General features: G+C 41.7%; 1 protein-coding gene across 2 annotated transcripts in view; it reads left to right on the top strand.

Moving 5' to 3' along the window:
* Positions 1-16932, top strand: part of TMEM131L (transmembrane 131 like) — a 168992-nt gene that overhangs the window by 131032 nt on the left and 21028 nt on the right. For both annotated transcript variants that reach the window (XM_047091322.1, XM_047091323.1), the window contains exons 26-27: positions 6346-6494; positions 14945-15069. In XM_047091322.1, the coding sequence (XP_046947278.1) occupies positions 6346-6494; positions 14945-15069 (274 nt within the window). The remainder of the gene's footprint in view (positions 1-6345; positions 6495-14944; positions 15070-16932) is intronic.

The raw sequence follows: 16932 nt of genomic DNA on the forward strand, positions 1-16932 counted from the left end.
TATGGTTTGCAAAATGAAAAGCTTAGGAGGAGGCACCACATTTTTAGAATGTCGTGGCTAAGAAGTGTACTTTTAGTACATGTGTTTAGAGGGTTGGGAATGTCATATTTTATTGGGAGGATATGGACACCATTTTCTAATTATTTTATATCTTGGATTTTCAGACTATTTGTGAAAATTAATCTGCTCATAAAATGTTTCTGACCGAAAACTTACCAACTTTTTATATTTAACAGCTGCTACCGTCTCATGTTCCCTGGCCCTGATTCTTGTCTAATCGTGTCCCTTGGTTAAAAAAGACAGATGTTCTTTTATAGCAAAGGCAGTTAGTGAAAGCGTAGGCAGGACTGGACTCAGAAAACTACCTATATGTAACATTGTCGTGAAACTTTAACTGACCCCTTTGGCTTTTGGCATAAGAGCCCGTGCTTATTTTTCTTAGCCGTTCTGATCATCTTAATATGCACGTTTCTGTACCTAGTAAAAGTCAGATTTTGGACACTTTTTAATCTGGAAAAATCAGTCACCTTTGATCTTATTAAAACATCTAATGTGTTTCACTCCCTGTTACTGTAGAGGGGGTAGAGAAATATTATGGATTGGTCAGTTTCTGATGAGTTTTATGCATGTAGTTAAAAACCCGAAGTGAATTTTATGTGTTCCATAAAAGGACGTCTCTAACTTCAAAGCTGGAGTCCTCCGAGTGAGTGGAGCAAGGTCAGGCAACTGCACATGTATTCCTGGTGCGTCTTGTTCCAACCAGTTTGTACCGTTTCCCTGGTATCCGTGCATGTATTTGAGGTGGAATCATGTCTGCAGGGTTGACGCTGTCCCCTGTGTTCTGTCCACCTGGCGTGTGAGCACGCACTCCGGATGAAGCATTCAACCAGATCCTCAAATGATAGCATAGCATACTTGGTCTGAGGATGTTTTGTGGTAGGGCAGGGGGCTGCCTATTGTTCCATTTCCATGGGGCCCAGGCTGCAAAACATTTGTGAAAGAGTGAGATTAGGGGTGAATCCTACCAGGGTTTTCCTTGTTTGGTATTATTTAGGCCTGAGCACAGGATCTAACATAGGCTGACTTTACGTAAGCCTAAAACCATAGTTGTTTGAGGTGCTTCTGTGGCCCATTGCGTCCACTAGTTATCTGCATAAATGTGCCTGCAGAGTGCAGTGGCCATGGCCTTGTGGATAGATAGATGGGAAGGACCTTTTGCTGCACTGCAGTACTTTGAAGTGGGTTAAAATGTGGAGACGTGGGCCCAAAGTGCAGCGCTAGAGTGGGTCAGAGGATTCACATTTGTGCTTCAGGTCCCTCCTGTCCAATACTTGATGTTTAATGCCCATAGTGGAGCATAGATGGCCATATAGTAATACTTCAGCAAGTGTGAGTGAACTTCGTATTGGAGGTCCAGAAACAAAGGACTTGCTTGTATCATCATAGATGTCATTCCTGCCCAGAATCTTTCCCTCCTGTGCAGATTGCTAATCTGTGTTTTAAATGGAAACAAGTATCTCGCAATAAGAAGTCTTTAAAAACTGCTCTTTGGTGGGACGCCTGGGTGGCGCAGTCGGTTAAGCGTCCGACTTCAGCCAGGTCACGATCTCGTGGTCCGTGAGTTCGAGCCCCGCGTCAGGCTCTGGGCTGATGGCTCGGAGCCTGGAGCCTGTTTCCGATTCTGTGTCTCCCTCTCTCTCTGCCCCTCCCCCGTTCATGCTCTGTCTCTCTCTGTCCCAAAAAAATAAATAAACGTTGAAAAAAAAAAATTTTTAAAAATAAAAAAAAAAACTGCTCTTTGGTTAGATCAGTAGTATGTTAAGTGGTATCAGGGTGATTGTTGATCAGATCAAGTAAGGACTGATGAAAGAACTTTGGCTTTCCACCATGTTCTGACCAGCAAACTTAGAGGTGCTAATTCACAGTGCTGGATTTCTCTCCGGAATTAGTATGTCAGCAGGAGATTCCTCGCAGGGAAAGCCATTCATTGACATGTGTTTTGTTCTGTTTTCTGTTCACAGCACTATTCTAGGAAAATATCAAAGAGGTTAAAAAAAATAGGTTGCCTGCCATCCATTTACAATTTAGACATTTTAAAGGATTGACAATTTTAAAAATAAGAAAGGACCGAGAATTCTAGAGGAAGATATTTGTAGTTTGAAGATAGGATTTGGAGTTTTTTTTTAGTAATATCAAGGGCTTGGGGTGCTTTTATCAGATTTTAAAGGAAAGCATTGTAATAAGCTGGCAGATGGTGAACAGGCATATAATTGGCAGGGAGTCCATAACGTGTGAAGAATGCTCAAGGATGAGAAAACCATTTGTATATGAGAACTCTCCAAATTTTCACTTCCAACTTTGAGTGTTGGTTCTTTTTTTGCTTTGAAAAGTGTTTTACTTTGTGAAAAACATGTTTCCATCACAAAATCATTCTAGAATCTGAAGAAAACAGCTTCTGTGTTAATAGTTGAACTTAGCCCGCCGGCTGGTTGGGAATCCCAGGTCCCTCCACCTCGTTTCCTGTGTGGCCCACTAGAATGGGGAATTTCTGTTTGCTCAGGGGATAGCAGCTAGTGTGTTTGCCACATCCTAGCTCCTTCTCCTAAAGTACACAAATGTTCCATAGAGGCAAATTCAGTGATAAGATTGCTTTTGGAAAAAGGGGAAGGGGGCAGGCGGTCTGTCTCCTAAGAGTGTCTGAAGTGATTTTATTAACCTGACAGACCTCCTTGAGGCATGTGAGGAAGTTTGCCTTCTCCTATTCTGAGGCTTTTTAATTTTTCCTGAGGGTGACATATTGTGTGAGAAAAAAATATTCCAAGGTGAATATTAATGGCTCTGGCACTACATGCTCAGTTTTGTTGTTGAAAAACACAGAATTTATTTTCTGAATAAAAGAAATGTGTCTCATCCCCTTCCTGTTCTTTCTGTGGCCTTCTTCTGAGAGGCCTTGTAGTAAGTCATAAATTAAAATTCCCCATAGAAAGGAAGTCTGTTGACAGATGCTTCAGAGCTCTGTTTTCACACACAGTTTTCTTGGCATCCACCTGTCAAACCACAGCTCAATTTTTCAAACATTTGTTATGTATTCCAGAGTCTTTTGAGCGTCTGACAAGAGTAGAGCTCTGTGTGTAACGTAAATGATCTTTTAAATATGTCTCTTTTCAAATGTGTATTATTTTTAAATTGTGTGATCACAATTCTAGATCGGTATTTGACCGTACAATTAAAAAATAATGATCTCTGGAATTAAGGCTAAAGACACACAGCTGGCCTCAGCACTATGAAAGAGGAATAGTCAGCCAATTATTTTATTGCTTTCTTTTTTTTAATGTTTATTTCTGAGAGAAAGCACGCGCGCGCGCGCGCGCGCGCGCGCGCGCGCGAGAGAGAGAGAGAGAGAGAGAGAGAGAGAGAGAGAGAGAGCAAGCAGGGGAGGGGCAGAGAGAGGGGGAGACACAGAATCTGAAGCAGCTCCAGGCTCTGAGCTGTCAGCACAGAGCCCGATGCGGGGCTCGAACCCACAGACTATGAGATCATGACCTGAGCTGAAGTTGGATGCTTAACCAAGTGAGCCACCCAGGCACCCTTTTATTGCTTTCTGCTTATAACAATGTAAAGGATAATAAAGTTTTAAATTGAATAATACCCTAAGCCTTGGAATTAACAATACATGGAAGATGTCACTGAATAGACACTCCAAATTTCTGAAATACGAATATTTGAAAAATTCAAATAGTCTCATTTTACTTATAGATACTAATATCTTGAAGATTAGCTTTTACTCAAAATATAACATTTGATTAGATTTGATACCATAAAAGTTTAAGCAGGATTCTAGTTGAGTTCACTTGTTCCCTGTTTTATTTGTTTTTTATCTTTATGGCTCAAACACTGACTCTGTGAGATGGGTATAAGAAAGTTGTATAACACTGTAAGTAAGTAATCGTGCCTAATAAGATGACTTGGATGGCTCCATTTAGTAAACGAATTTCTAAATTCTGAGATATTGTCATGCTAGAGTTTCTCAAAGACTCAATGAAGAACTTGTTATTAGAATTGCTTTTACTAAAAAAAAATTTTAAAAAAAGTGGGGGGAGGCGCCTGGGTGGCTCAGTCGGTTAAGTGTCCGACTTTGGCTCAGGTCGTGATCTCGCGGTCCGGGAGTTCGAGCCCCGCATCAGGCTCTGTGCTTGACAGCTCAGAGCCTGGAGCCTGTTTCAGATTCTGTGTCTCCCTCTCTCTGACCCTCCCCCGTTCATGCTCTGTCTCTCTCTGTCTCAAAAATAAATAAAACGTTAAAAAAAAAAAAAAAAAAAAGTATTGCTTTTACTGTTTGTCCTGATTCCCAGCCCCACAGAAGGTGTTACTAAGTGCTTTAGCACTTTTGGGGATAGTTCAGTGTTGGATATTAACTTTGGATCCTTCCTGAGAAAGTTTGACGACTAATACTTTTAGTGCTGTTCTTGGCCGGAAGAACACGTAAGGAAATCCATTTTCTCACGAATTAAGACTCTAGGAAAGTTAGCGGCACATTTTTTGGGAGAACGTATGTGTTCTGTTTTATATGTATCGTTTCCAGAATCCGAAGGGATGTCCTTATTTATGATTTCTTTTTCTGTTTTGGATCCTGCCTCCTTTGTTCTTGGTTCTTTCCTTTACCACTTCATCATGGTGGATATTTTCCTCTGTAGTTGTCTGAACACCCAATTTGTGTCTTAGAGCAATTAATGCTTCCCAGCGTTTTTATAGTTCTGTGATACTTACCATTTTCCATTAACAAAATAAAAGCATGCTTCCCTTGTAAGTGTTATTTGTAAGATATATATATCTTGCTTTGAGTGAGTTCAGCTTCAGAATTTCAGAATCAGGAGGGATTGAACTGCTCATTTCATTTTCCGGGCACAGACTTTTCCTGCACCAGGTCCCAAAGCAGGGCCGGACTGGAGCCCCTGCTGAGGTGAGGTCAGGCTTGCATCACCAAGCCTGCAGCCTGCTTCCTTGTGAAATAGCTGCCGGGCCAACTAAATTTTCTCAGATTGCACAGGTATGGTAAGGGAAGTCTCAGTTCAAGAAAAAAAGAGAAGGTATTGAAATGCTTTGTTTCATATTAGAACACTGAGGCCAGTTTTTGTGGGGTTGACGTTGCTTTGACTTTATTTTGAAGTAAGGGATGGAAGAAGAAATACACTTAGGCATGAAATCACTTGAAAGAAAAGTAGGAAAATCATGTTTTCACATGAGGTTTCTACCAGCACCAGCTTTTTTGCTCTGTGATTCATCTGCTCATTTACAGGGTACAGGCCCTGGTTGCTGGGGGCAGGTGCACCCCGACTGGGAGGAGGACCTGCCCTGAAACGGGTCATGTAGTTTTGGTGGGGGATCCTTTCCATTTATAGGTCTTCTGATTTCATCTTTGTAGCAGTCGGGGCAGGTGGAGAAAGTGGTATTTTCATTTTATAACTAAGGAAACTGAAGAAACTCAGGCAACTTCCAGAGATTTGCTTTGAAAACTAATTAGGGACTGGGTCATGACTGGAAGCCAAGGCCTTTACCCCTCTCTCCCCTCACCAACTTCAAAAAAATTGGGGTAAAATAGGCATAACATAAGATTTACCATTTTAATTGTAAAGCTCCGTGGCATTAAGTACATTCACATTGTTGTGCAACCATCACCACCATCCGTTTCCAGAACCTTTTCACTGTCATGAAAAGAAACTCTATACCCATTAAGCAGTGAGTACCTCTACCCTCTCCCGCCAGCCCATCTCTATGAATTTGACGACTCTAGGTCCCTCAGACAAGGAGAATCATATAGCATTTCTCTTCGGGGGACTGGCTTATTTCATTTAGCCTGAGGTCTTCAGAGTTCATCCATGTTGTGGCATGTGTCAGAATTTCCTTCCTTTGCTTTTCCATCTCCATCATTTTTGAGTATACACCTCAATAGTGTTAAGTATAATATTGCCCACGGTGTTGGGCAATGATTCATTCCTCTTAAGGCTGAATGCTATTCCACTGTAGGTATAGCACATTTTGTTTGTCTGTCCATCTGTCCAGGGACACTTGGGTTGTTTCTACCTATTGGCTGTTAGGTATAATGCTGCTATAAATAATGGTGTATTGCCTCAGGCTTTTCCCTCAATCTCTTTTAAAGACTTTTTGTAGAACTCATAACGTAAGCACGGTTTTACTGGTCAACACATTTCTAGAGCATCGTGAATGTCGGGAACAATCTTTAAGTCTAAATCTCATTAAATTAGATTGGTGTGGGAAAGAGATTTAACTATGGGAATGTGAATGGAAATAATTAGCTAAAGATTAAATCATTTTTATGTATTCAAGGGAATAACCAGCAAGTGCCTGTCAAGAATGAAGTAGACAGCTGTGAAACTTTGAAAAAGGTTGACACAAAGTCTTCCTCAGAAAAGAAGATCCACAAAGCATCTAAAGAAGACGTATGTTTTGAGAAACAGGACATACCTTCAGTCGAGGTCTGTATTCCTTTTTCTCTTGCCTATTAGGACAAAACCCATTTTTAGGGCTTAGAGAGCAAATATCTGTCTAGTGACTGTCCACGTATGTTTCATACTTTTCAGTGAGGGAGCTAGTTATGCATTTGAATCTGTACTTGTAAGTGGTGAGTTTGAGGTGTTTGGAAAGTTTTATTTATCTTCTAATTCCATAGGAGACGCTAAGATAATGTCTAGTAACATCAGATAGCTTTTATCTTTTATTCTCTGGGGAAGCTGTTCTTAAGCAGATGGGTTAACTCCTGGTAAAGACGGTGGAGTAGAACCAGTCCCTTTTCTCCAGTTGTTACCCAACATCCATTTTAGGGTCTGCTCTTGCTGAGTTGGAAGCATAGGCCAAAATCCACAGGAAAGATGCCTATCTAGCTCAAGCAAGTGGGCGCTTGTGCAACAGGTTCCCAGAAAAGAGAACATAGTTGCACACTGTCCTGACAAACCCTCTCCCTTCTCTCTAGTGTAGCCTACCAAAGAGCATCTAGAGAGCAGAACCCAGCCCCATATCTCATAGGCAAAAGCAAACAGGTGAAGGAGAAAGGTAGAAAAGGTATTTAGGAAACTTTACCTACTTTATTTCAGAACAGAGCTATCTGTGTATTAGTAAAAGCCCAGTGGGAAAAACATAGCATTCTAACTATGCAGATATACACTGTATACCGCCCCCCCCCCCAACACACACACAGTAAAAGTGAATGAAAGGAGTAGAACATAGAAGACAGGTAAAGATCCTAATGTAGAAGAAAACATATCCAGAGACCTGAAGAAAACTCTTCATACTTCTCACTATAGAAAATGAACTCCATAAAATGAGAGCTTTTATAAAGGCAAATCAATACACCAGGATGAGGTTAAAAGAGATATTATAAAGCTAAGAAATGAAGACCCAAATGACGTTACACAGACAGTAGCCAAAACTTGAATTATTTGACCCCGAGAAAGGCTTTAAGATAATCAGAGCGAGTGTGAGGGAAAAAATTGAAGAGCTGGAAGCAGTTAGAGAAAAGATGGTGATAGATATGGGGCAAAGAAAGACAAAACCAGTCCAACAGAAGAATAATGAGTGTTTAAGTAAATGGCCCAGGAAATAGATCTGAAACATATTTATTCAGAGATGAAATCGAAGAAAATTTTCTTGATACAAGGGAAGAATGGAATTCATAGAATAAAAGGGCACACGGGGTACACCAGGAAAAACTGACACATAGCAATGGACACAGGCACAGCCTGGCTATTGTTATTGAACTTAAAGCCTAAAGAACAGTGCAAGGAGGTGAGGAAGATGGAGAAACACCAGCTCAGGCTTGCCTCACTTGGTAGAAAAATCTCATGCCAGGGCACAGGGAGCCATATCTTGGAGAGAATGAGAATGTGAGCAATAATACTCCAGCCAAGTTGACACTTAAGTGCGAAGACAGCAGCATCCTTACACACAGGTGAGTTCATCATGAGTCTTTCTTAAAAAATGAAGTTAATGAAATTTAACTAACTAAGCTAGAAGTGAAAATAAGGACCCAGGACTACTGAAGCTGTGTTAAAGGTCTGTTGTGGGATTTCTGTCCATTTTCCACCCGCAATTAAAACTAAACAGTTAGCAATTATAATTACAGAACAGATTGCATATTTTAAAACGAAAAGGTAACCATCTGCAAAAATGAGAGATGGTATTGAATGGTAGGTGATAGTGAGTTTTAATGTTATTTTTCTTGGTAGAGAGTCCATACTGTATAAAACTGAACATAGCACTTAATAGGGTGAAAACTTAATGAAAATGCCCTTCACTATCTTTCTTAACATTAAACAATTAGTAAAGAAGAAATGATTATTTGAACATTGGCAGTTCCCTGGGTTCTACTTCAGTTACTTTTGTTAAATTCAAATAAAACTGAGCTTTAAATTTTTATTTAAAAATAATACATCGTTCCAATATTATGAATCATTCCTGTCACTTGTCTTGCCATCCTATTGTGTATGTAGGTTCATAGAGAGATAGTAAAAAATAAGGTTTGCCAAATAATCAGTGGCAGACTCTGGTTATTTCTGGGTGGTGGGATTTGGGGTGATTCTTTTTTCCTTCTCTATATTCTTCTATTTTTGCTTAAACTTCATAACCAACATGGGTTTTCATTTAAATAACATGAAAATGATACAAAATAAAGATATCCTAGACATTCCAAACTGGGAGTTTGCAGCATTTAAAGAAGGACAAGATATTTCTAAGTAGTCAAGTGCCCCAATCAGTCCATGGTGGAAGGGATTTCAGATAGAAACGTGGACAGGCAAAGAAGGGAAGGTGGGCAGCGGCACCCCTGAAGCCCACAGCATAACTGGGAGCTGTAGGAGATCATCTTTGAGAAGAAGCTCAATCAGGAGTGGGAAGTAATGGGAGGGAAGAGTGGGAGACCTTCCAGATGGGAAAGGCCTTTGCATACCAATTGAAAATTTAGACTTTATCCCCTAGACCTCAGCCAGAAGCACAAATAGTGAACTGGGTGAGCACAGCAATCAAAGTGATGATGTCTATAGAGAATTGGACAGTAGTGGGTTGCTTGCTAATAAATTTCAGAGTCAGATTTTTAAAAGCACATCTGTCCAAACAAAGTTCTTTTGGCTGAAGGGTTTGGCCAGAGGATTTGGCTGAAGGGTGGCCAGTTTGGGGGGGACCCTGCTGCAAATGATGGATGCTATGGAAGGTTTCTGAACTGGCATGTGGATGGGTGGTGGAAAATAGCCTATAGGCTGTGAGTTTCTTGAAGGTCATAATTGAGTATTTTTCAGTTCAGTTTCACAAAGACGGGCAGAATGGCTGTTACAAAGATTATAAAGTGTAGTTGTTTAGTAAATGCTTCAATGAATGTGTGGATAATGCATTTTTGGAGGGTCAGTCTGAATGTTTTGGAGGCTGGGTTATAGAGAGCAGAGATGGGCACCAGCTGTCTTCTCATAAGGAGGCTGTTACTCTGCTGGGAGGTGTGATGTAAGGCTGTGTTTGGGCAGGAGCAAGGGTGAAGGGTAGGAAGAGAAGGTAAGAATTTAGAAGAAAAACTAATAGGACTTCCGCTGCACCTAATTGCACAGAGGAGAGGAGCTGTCTTCTCTTATACAATCACTTGCAAAAGTAACTCCAGGGTTTTAAGTCTGGCTAACTAGAAGATAGGGAATTCTGACTTATGAGTTCATTTTTATGTTTATCAAAGCAATGTTGCAAATTAAGAGCATGGACTTTGCAGCCAGACTTGTTGGGTTTGAATCCAGGTGGTCACTTACTTGCTCTATAACATTGGGCAAGTTACTTAACATCGCAGTTTCCGTATCTGACAAATGAGGATGATAATAGCCTGCCTACCTCCTAGCATTGTGAGGCATAGATGAGTTCATGTGGTAAGTGCTTAGAGTAGCGCACTTACTAAGCACTGACAAGGGGTAAGTAGAAAGGAAATGACCGTGTTCGTTAGTGACAGCCGGAGATACGGATCCAGGGCTAGAATGGGAGCTGTGCCTGTGGAGGTTAGAACTGAAAGAGGACACTGAGTTCTCCGAGATGTGTATGTACAGAGGGAAGAGCAGGGGCCTGAGTGTGAACCTCGGGTGGTGGTGTAGCTGTGGACGGCTTGAGGGTGCAGGTATAGCAGATGTACTGGAAGCGAGGCCAGAAGACTAAGACGGGCTGTGCTTTCAGGAGCAGAAATAAAGTCATTGAATTTGAGGTAGGAGGGAATGGGAGAAGGTAAGGGTTGAACCTTAACATCCTCCTGATAAGGGCTTTGGAGACTTCCATGTTGCCCTGTAGTGAGATCGAAACCAACACTGAGATATGATCACTCAGTGGCTGCACAGCCTGAGAGCTGGGACTCAAGCCAGGTCCCTCCATCTGAGGGCCACAAGGAGGAGGTGGCCCCGACGAACTGTGCTTCAGTGGTGGTGCTGCTGGCATCCATCTGTCACAGGTGGGTGCCATTCCCCCACTTCAGACTCAGCCTCTGGCCCCCATGACAGACCCAGGCCTCTGTGCTTGGGCCTCTTCTTTTTTCTCGTTATCCCTGGAGCTCAGACTTCGCTCGTGCACAGTCCCAGGGGTCATGTAAGCTCCTCCTTCCTTTTCTGGCCTGGGAGCCTGTGTAAGAGAGACATCTGCACCTAAAGATGATGGCAATCCCCTCAACAGGAAGGATGCCACCAGCTGGAGGATCTGAGGGACCATAGTCCCTCATTTGTTTTGCTGTCTCCATGGCTCACTCCCTGTTTTGCAGAGCATCTCTTTAAAACCTTGCAAGTGTGTGCTTTCCATTTCATTGTTCATTTGGAGAAGTCGTTCTCAATAAACACATTCCCAAGGGCAGCACTCAATGTTTGTTTTTCTTATACATTCTTAGGGCCTAACTTTGCAGCTTAGAAAATTGTATAAATCTGTCTATAGTACATGGGGAACATTCCTGTAGATTTATTGGCAAAGAAGGTTGAAGCCCAGATTTAAGAGCTACAAACTAAATTTTAACCGTAGCCCTGCTGTTTATTTTTTCAAGCAGATTTTTTTCCCCTTAGAAAAGGAATTTATGATTGTTACAAAAGCATAAAGAAGGGGCAGCGGGGAGAAAAGTCTATCCAAAATGAACCACTTTGTACATTTTTCTATATTCTATTTCTTTTTTATACAACTTTTTAAAAACCTCAGCATCATCATTATGTAGATGTAGGTTTGCTAATCATGCTAATAATTCTGAATTTTCTCACATTCAAAACAAAGGGAACTTTCAGTGGTTACATAACATTCCGTCATTTAACTATGCCCCTAATCCTAAACCATTCCCCTGTGACCGGACATTAATTTACAGCTTGTTATTTTCGTAAATAGCGCTATGATGAGCTACGTTGTTCTTAAGTCTTCCCTGTATACCTGCTGTGTCCTTGTTAGAAATTTCTAGAAGTAGGATTAGAGAGTATCCTCATGTGTGCCCCAGATTGCGTTCCAGAAAGGTGGATTCACGTTCACATGGATGGTGTAGGAAACGCTGGCTTCCTCTGCCCCCAGCAGCCCCATGTGTCATGCAAAATCTTGATCAGCGAGATAGGGAAACGACTGTGTTTTCTTTCACTTTGCATCTCTCACCAGGGAAAAATCAGCACTTTCCTATTCCGAAAAACAAGTAAAAACTCATCCATCCAAAATCCTACCGCTGAAATCTTTTTCATTTTTTAAAATAAATTAGAAGTGAATGTCTCGTCCAGTTCCACTTGTACTGCTCAGAGGCAGACTGTGTTAACGGCACTCTGCCCCCCGCCCCCAGCCCTCTTCTGGTGTTTGCAGGCAGAAACATGCAGTGTAAATACACTCGTGGTTTTTAAAACCAAAATGGAAAGATGAGATCCAAGCTGGTCTATAATTTGCCTTTCCTAAAAACATACTTCATTATTAAGTATTTTGGGTGAAGTCCTCATGGTTTTTAGCCTTTTATATTTCTTTTGCAAATTTCTATTTCATGTCCTTTGCCCGTTTTTCTGTTGCATGTGTTTTTCTTATTTTCTTTAAGAACACACAGCACGGTATTGACTCTGCCTATCAAATAGTGTATCCGATTTCTTTCTTAATCGGCCCTTTCCCTCTTTTATTTGCTGTTACTTATATACAGCAGCTTGAAGAATGTATTGTGAAATCTGTGGTTTTCTTTGATTTTTTTCGTTTGCTTTTATTAAAGTTTAGGAAATCTTTTTATTTCCCCACCCTGTAATCAATGAAATTGTCCCTTCTACCAGGGCTATCAGAGAACTTCACTAGTTCAAATAATTCAATAATGTGATAATAGCCGGGTCTTCTATAGAATTCTTACTATGTATCAGGTAATGTAACCCTTACAACAGCCTTTTGAGGAAGATTCAGGAAACTGAGGCAGAGAGAAGCTAAGTAACTTGCTCAAGATCACAGTTGCAGGCATGGAGTGAGATTCAAATCGGGCTGTTTGGCCTCACAGTTGTGGTCTTACTTGCAACTCTGCACGGACTCGTTCCCTGGTTGGTCCTGCCTCCCTCTATGTGTGACACCCTCTACCAGAAAGCAAAGAGCCAGATTGTGCCTTTAGTCTGCCTCTCATTTCTCCACAAGTCTGTTGCTCTGGGTGTCTGGTTTTCTCTCCTGGCCCCTTCCCCCCCCCCCCCGCCCCCCGCCATCTGCTACTGCCAGTGCTGGCCTGTTCTCCAAGCCTGACTGGAGCCCTTCCTCTTCACTTCCCATTGTTCCTCCCTCCCTCTCCCCCGCCCCCCAGCCCCCGCCACACACACACACACACACACACACACACACACACACAGCAAGTCCATTCATTAGTTTTTCATTCCTCAGTATGTCCTCAGTCTTTTCCCTCTCTTGTCCACACCCTGTTTCTGTTCCTGTCTGTGTTTGCTCACGCACTCTGCTTCTCTGTCATTCCACTCACCAGAGTCCAGCGTGCCCCGCACTCTCGTTAATCACTCTTGCCTATATTCAGAGACCGTAACGATGCCTCTGACCACCCAGTCTCATGTCTCTGTAGTCCCTCTTGTTTGCACAGGATGACAAATCTAACCAGATTGAGTGCAGAAAGGCAGCCAAGTGTCAGAGTGACTACTGACCAGCTCACTCTTTCTCTGACCCCACTTAGAGACAGATCCTTTCTTTGTATGTGACTCTGGAGGGACAGAAAGGCTCAAGTACTTGCTGTGTTGAAAAGTCTTTCTTGGCCCTTAAGTGGAGAGGGGAGGGGAGAGGAAAACTTTCCTCCCCAAAGTTAGAAATATACAGGGAATAGTATGTGAATAAATATGGCACGTATTTACTGTTTAACTTTGGATAATGTCTGATCATATGTTATTAATGTGTTTAGCGTCTAACTTAAGCAGTTAGCATAAAATCCTATAAGATAGGGCTTTGTGTGTTTAACGTGTCATGTTTTTCAGATACCTTCAGATTCAGGAAAAAGTTAATACATACTTATTGGGAGAGAAACTAAAGGAGTATTAAGAAGAACCCCCAAAGCCCATAATCCTACCACATGTACAGTTGCAGTTTCATTTTATTTCTAGTATTTATTGTAGTAAGCCTCTTGCTGTAATAGGTACATGAGGCTTTTGATACCCCAGATATGTAACATGTAGGCATTTGAAACCTTCTGCTTTTCCTCTTCCAAGTCATGTATGTGTATTAGTCAGGTGTATGCTAGAATGCCATGGATTCCTACTCTGATTTCTGGACCAAACTTCTCAAAAAAGAAGGTAAAATGAGGCAGTCTTTATTCTGTATGAAAGGTGAATCCTAAGGGTCAGTAGGAAGAGGACTCTCTGAGCTGGGGGATTTGCCTCTGTGATGTCCAGGAACAATGCATTTTTCAAGCCCTAGTGAGCTCTGTACCTTCTCCCACCTGCTGACAGTGCCTCTGCTGTAAAGAGGCAGAGTTTGGGGCACATGGGTGGCTCAGTCAGTTGAGCATCCAACTTCGGCTCAGGTCATGATCTCATGGTTCGTGAGTTCAAGTCCTGCTCTGGGCTCTGTGCCGACAACTGGGAGCCTGGAGCCTGCTTTGGATTCTGTGTCTCCCTCTCTCTCTCTGCCCCTCCTCTGCTTCTGTGCTCTCTCTCTCTCTCTTTCTCTCTCTCTCTCTCTCTCTCAAATAAATAAACATTAAAAAAAAAACCTTCAAAGAGGCAGAGTGGTAGAAGGAAGAGAAATAGAGTATTAGAGGACTTCTAAGGCAGGAGCTACTTCAAAATGTTAAGGGGCAGGGGAATCCCCCTTCTCTTGGCTTAACGGACTATGCCTAACATTTAAAAGAGGAAAAGGCCCAAATTAAAAAATATATATATATGTATACACACACACACACGTATGTATATATGCGTATATACACATACGTACATAATGTGTAGATATATAAAAATACGAATTTCATGCTAAATTAAGTTTTTCAGAACCACATTTAAAACATCAAGCATATTCTTGCCTTATTTACAAAAGCTTAAACTAGTTTGGCATACTCAGTGGAGATTTGGCTGTCCTCCTAAAGTTTTTCTGTAAACAAATAAAAACATAAATACACAAATTACTCCTAAGTTGAGTTTTTACGTGACTTTTCTTCAGTAGTAACTCATGAGAATTGCACATACCAAATTAACAGGTGAATGCTGGAGAATTTATTGCTGCCGATTAACAGCGAGCTGACCCTAAATTGCTAACAGATGTTTTTCCTTTTTAGCCTGTTTGGAATTTTATAGGCAATGATTGTTTTTTCTTTTTGCAGAGATTGAGGAAGGTAGAGAAGGAAGGGAAATGAAAACAAACTAGAGATTGAGAAATGTATGTCTCTGTTTTCACCCATGTTGGAACATTCTGAATTCATATGAAGTTGGTCTTCAGTTTAAACCTTTAGTTAAGGTTTCTTTTTTCTCTTTAGCAAGAAGATCCTTATAGGAGGAAGAAGCTTCAGGAAAAGAAAGAAGGCAATTTACAAAACTTGAGTTGGAATAAAAATCGAACGTGTAGAAAAAACAAGAAAAGAGGTACTGCTCAGGTCTTGAGGTGTGTAATTTTTACGATCTCTTTAAAATTTTCATCTGTTTTTTAATCTATAATTTTATTCTTAGCTATTATCTTTTAATCTTATTTTTGTTGTATTGGATACAGAGAATAGATCTCAATGTTTGTATTTTGAGATAAATGTTATTAAAATTAATACATATCCTGGATGTGTTTTCATTTCTTTTCCTAAAATAGTACCTTAAAGTGAACATAGTTTTCATGTTTTTACTTTATAAAATGCTCAAAGCTCTGGGAGGTTTTAAAGAAAAAGCGTGGCATCCTCTGTGCCCGGCACTTCATTCTGCCTGTGCAATGCAGTTGCAGGAGTGTTTGTGGGCCAGGTGACAGAGAAGACAGCTGGGAGCTCTCAGGCCTCCTACCCCCGCATTGCTCTCACCCGCGAGGGGTCCTGCATTCCCCTGCCCCTTAACAAGATAACAGTCATGACTCAGGGAACCTGAGGCTCAGTCCTGCAGAAGCTGGGTTCTGTTACAGCGTCAGTAAGTGAGGTGCCCAGACATTTTGTGTTTGGCCTACAGCCCCAGAATTGGTAAGGGGCAGGGTCTGAATTGGAACCCAAGCAGTGTGATATTCTTCTTTGGAAACCTTGCTTCTGTAGCTCACCTAATATCCCTGAGCTTTCATTTTCTTATCAGTAAAATGAAGGCGCTGGATAGTGTTTGTGGGAATCCCACATTCTGGCTTTTCAGAAATATCTTTCTAAATCTGATATTATGTGAATTTCTCAGCTTGAGGTTGGTTGGTTTGTTTTTTCAAGGGGTCACCAGTATGTATGTACATTCTGACTTCAAATCTACCTGGTGGTATAGTTTCTGAATTTTGATTTCTTGGTTTAGACATCTAAACACCCAACATATGCACAAGCCCAGAGCCTCTAGTAGAGACACTTTCTCCTGCCTTTTCCTCCCTAAGTCCATGGATGGAGCCTTTCAGGTGTCCCTTGCACTGACAATACCCCCTTCCCAGGACCCCAGTTTTATTTAGGAATAGTTCCAGCTCCCTGACTCTTGTATATAACTGTCTTTGAGAGGAATTGAAACCTACCCCCTGGGCTTTAAAGCCTTTTTCCTCCTGAGTACATCCTCACCACTCTGGCTTTTTCTTCTTCTGAGTTCAGGCATCTGGGAATTTCTTTCTTAATGAGCACAGCTAGGTGTTTAAATGTGTTTCTGCCAGATTGTTCTCTAGTGGCTCCAAATCTTCCTGGGGAAGGGGCTCCACCATGCTGCCGTTCCGCTTGTTGTTGGAAGGGGACCCTGGCAGCACAGCCCACACTGAGGCAAGGACCCTGGCATGGGAGGGTGGGGGGCACATATGGTGCTGCTTGCAGTGTCTGTCTCTGGGTCGCTTAGGTGGTTGCTGTCCGGAGCCTGTGATTCAGCATTGCAGCACCCCCCCCACCCCCCAAGCCTTCTCATTTACACTCTGCTGGGGAAAGGTCAGGCAGCTCCAATGTCCCTGGCTCACTCAGAGCAAACAGCAAAGTGCAAATAGGAAAAAAGCATAGACTCACTGCTAGTTCGTTGTTAATACTAAATACTAATTGTTGATTAGCAATTACCATTTTATTTAGGCTAAATTATTTAAAAGCTGCAGTGTGGTATCTTGTGGAAAGGAAAGTTATATCTTTTGGGTTTTTTTAATGTTTTATTTACTTATCTTGAGGTGGGGTAGGGGCAGGGAGAGAGAGAGAGAAAATGAATCCCAAGCAAGCTCTGTGCTGTCAGCTCAGAGCCCGACAAGGGGCTCCATCTTATGCACCATGAGATCATGACCTGAGCCAAATCAAAAGTTGGATTCTTAACCAACTGAGCCACCCTGGCGCCCCCCACCTTTTATTCT

This window comes from Lynx rufus, unplaced genomic scaffold (genome assembly GCF_022079265.1).
Source record: "Lynx rufus isolate CCGP_SWC_20201006 ecotype Redwood Valley unplaced genomic scaffold, mLynRuf1.p SCAF_3, whole genome shotgun sequence".
Taxonomy (NCBI): domain Eukaryota; kingdom Metazoa; phylum Chordata; class Mammalia; order Carnivora; family Felidae; genus Lynx; species Lynx rufus.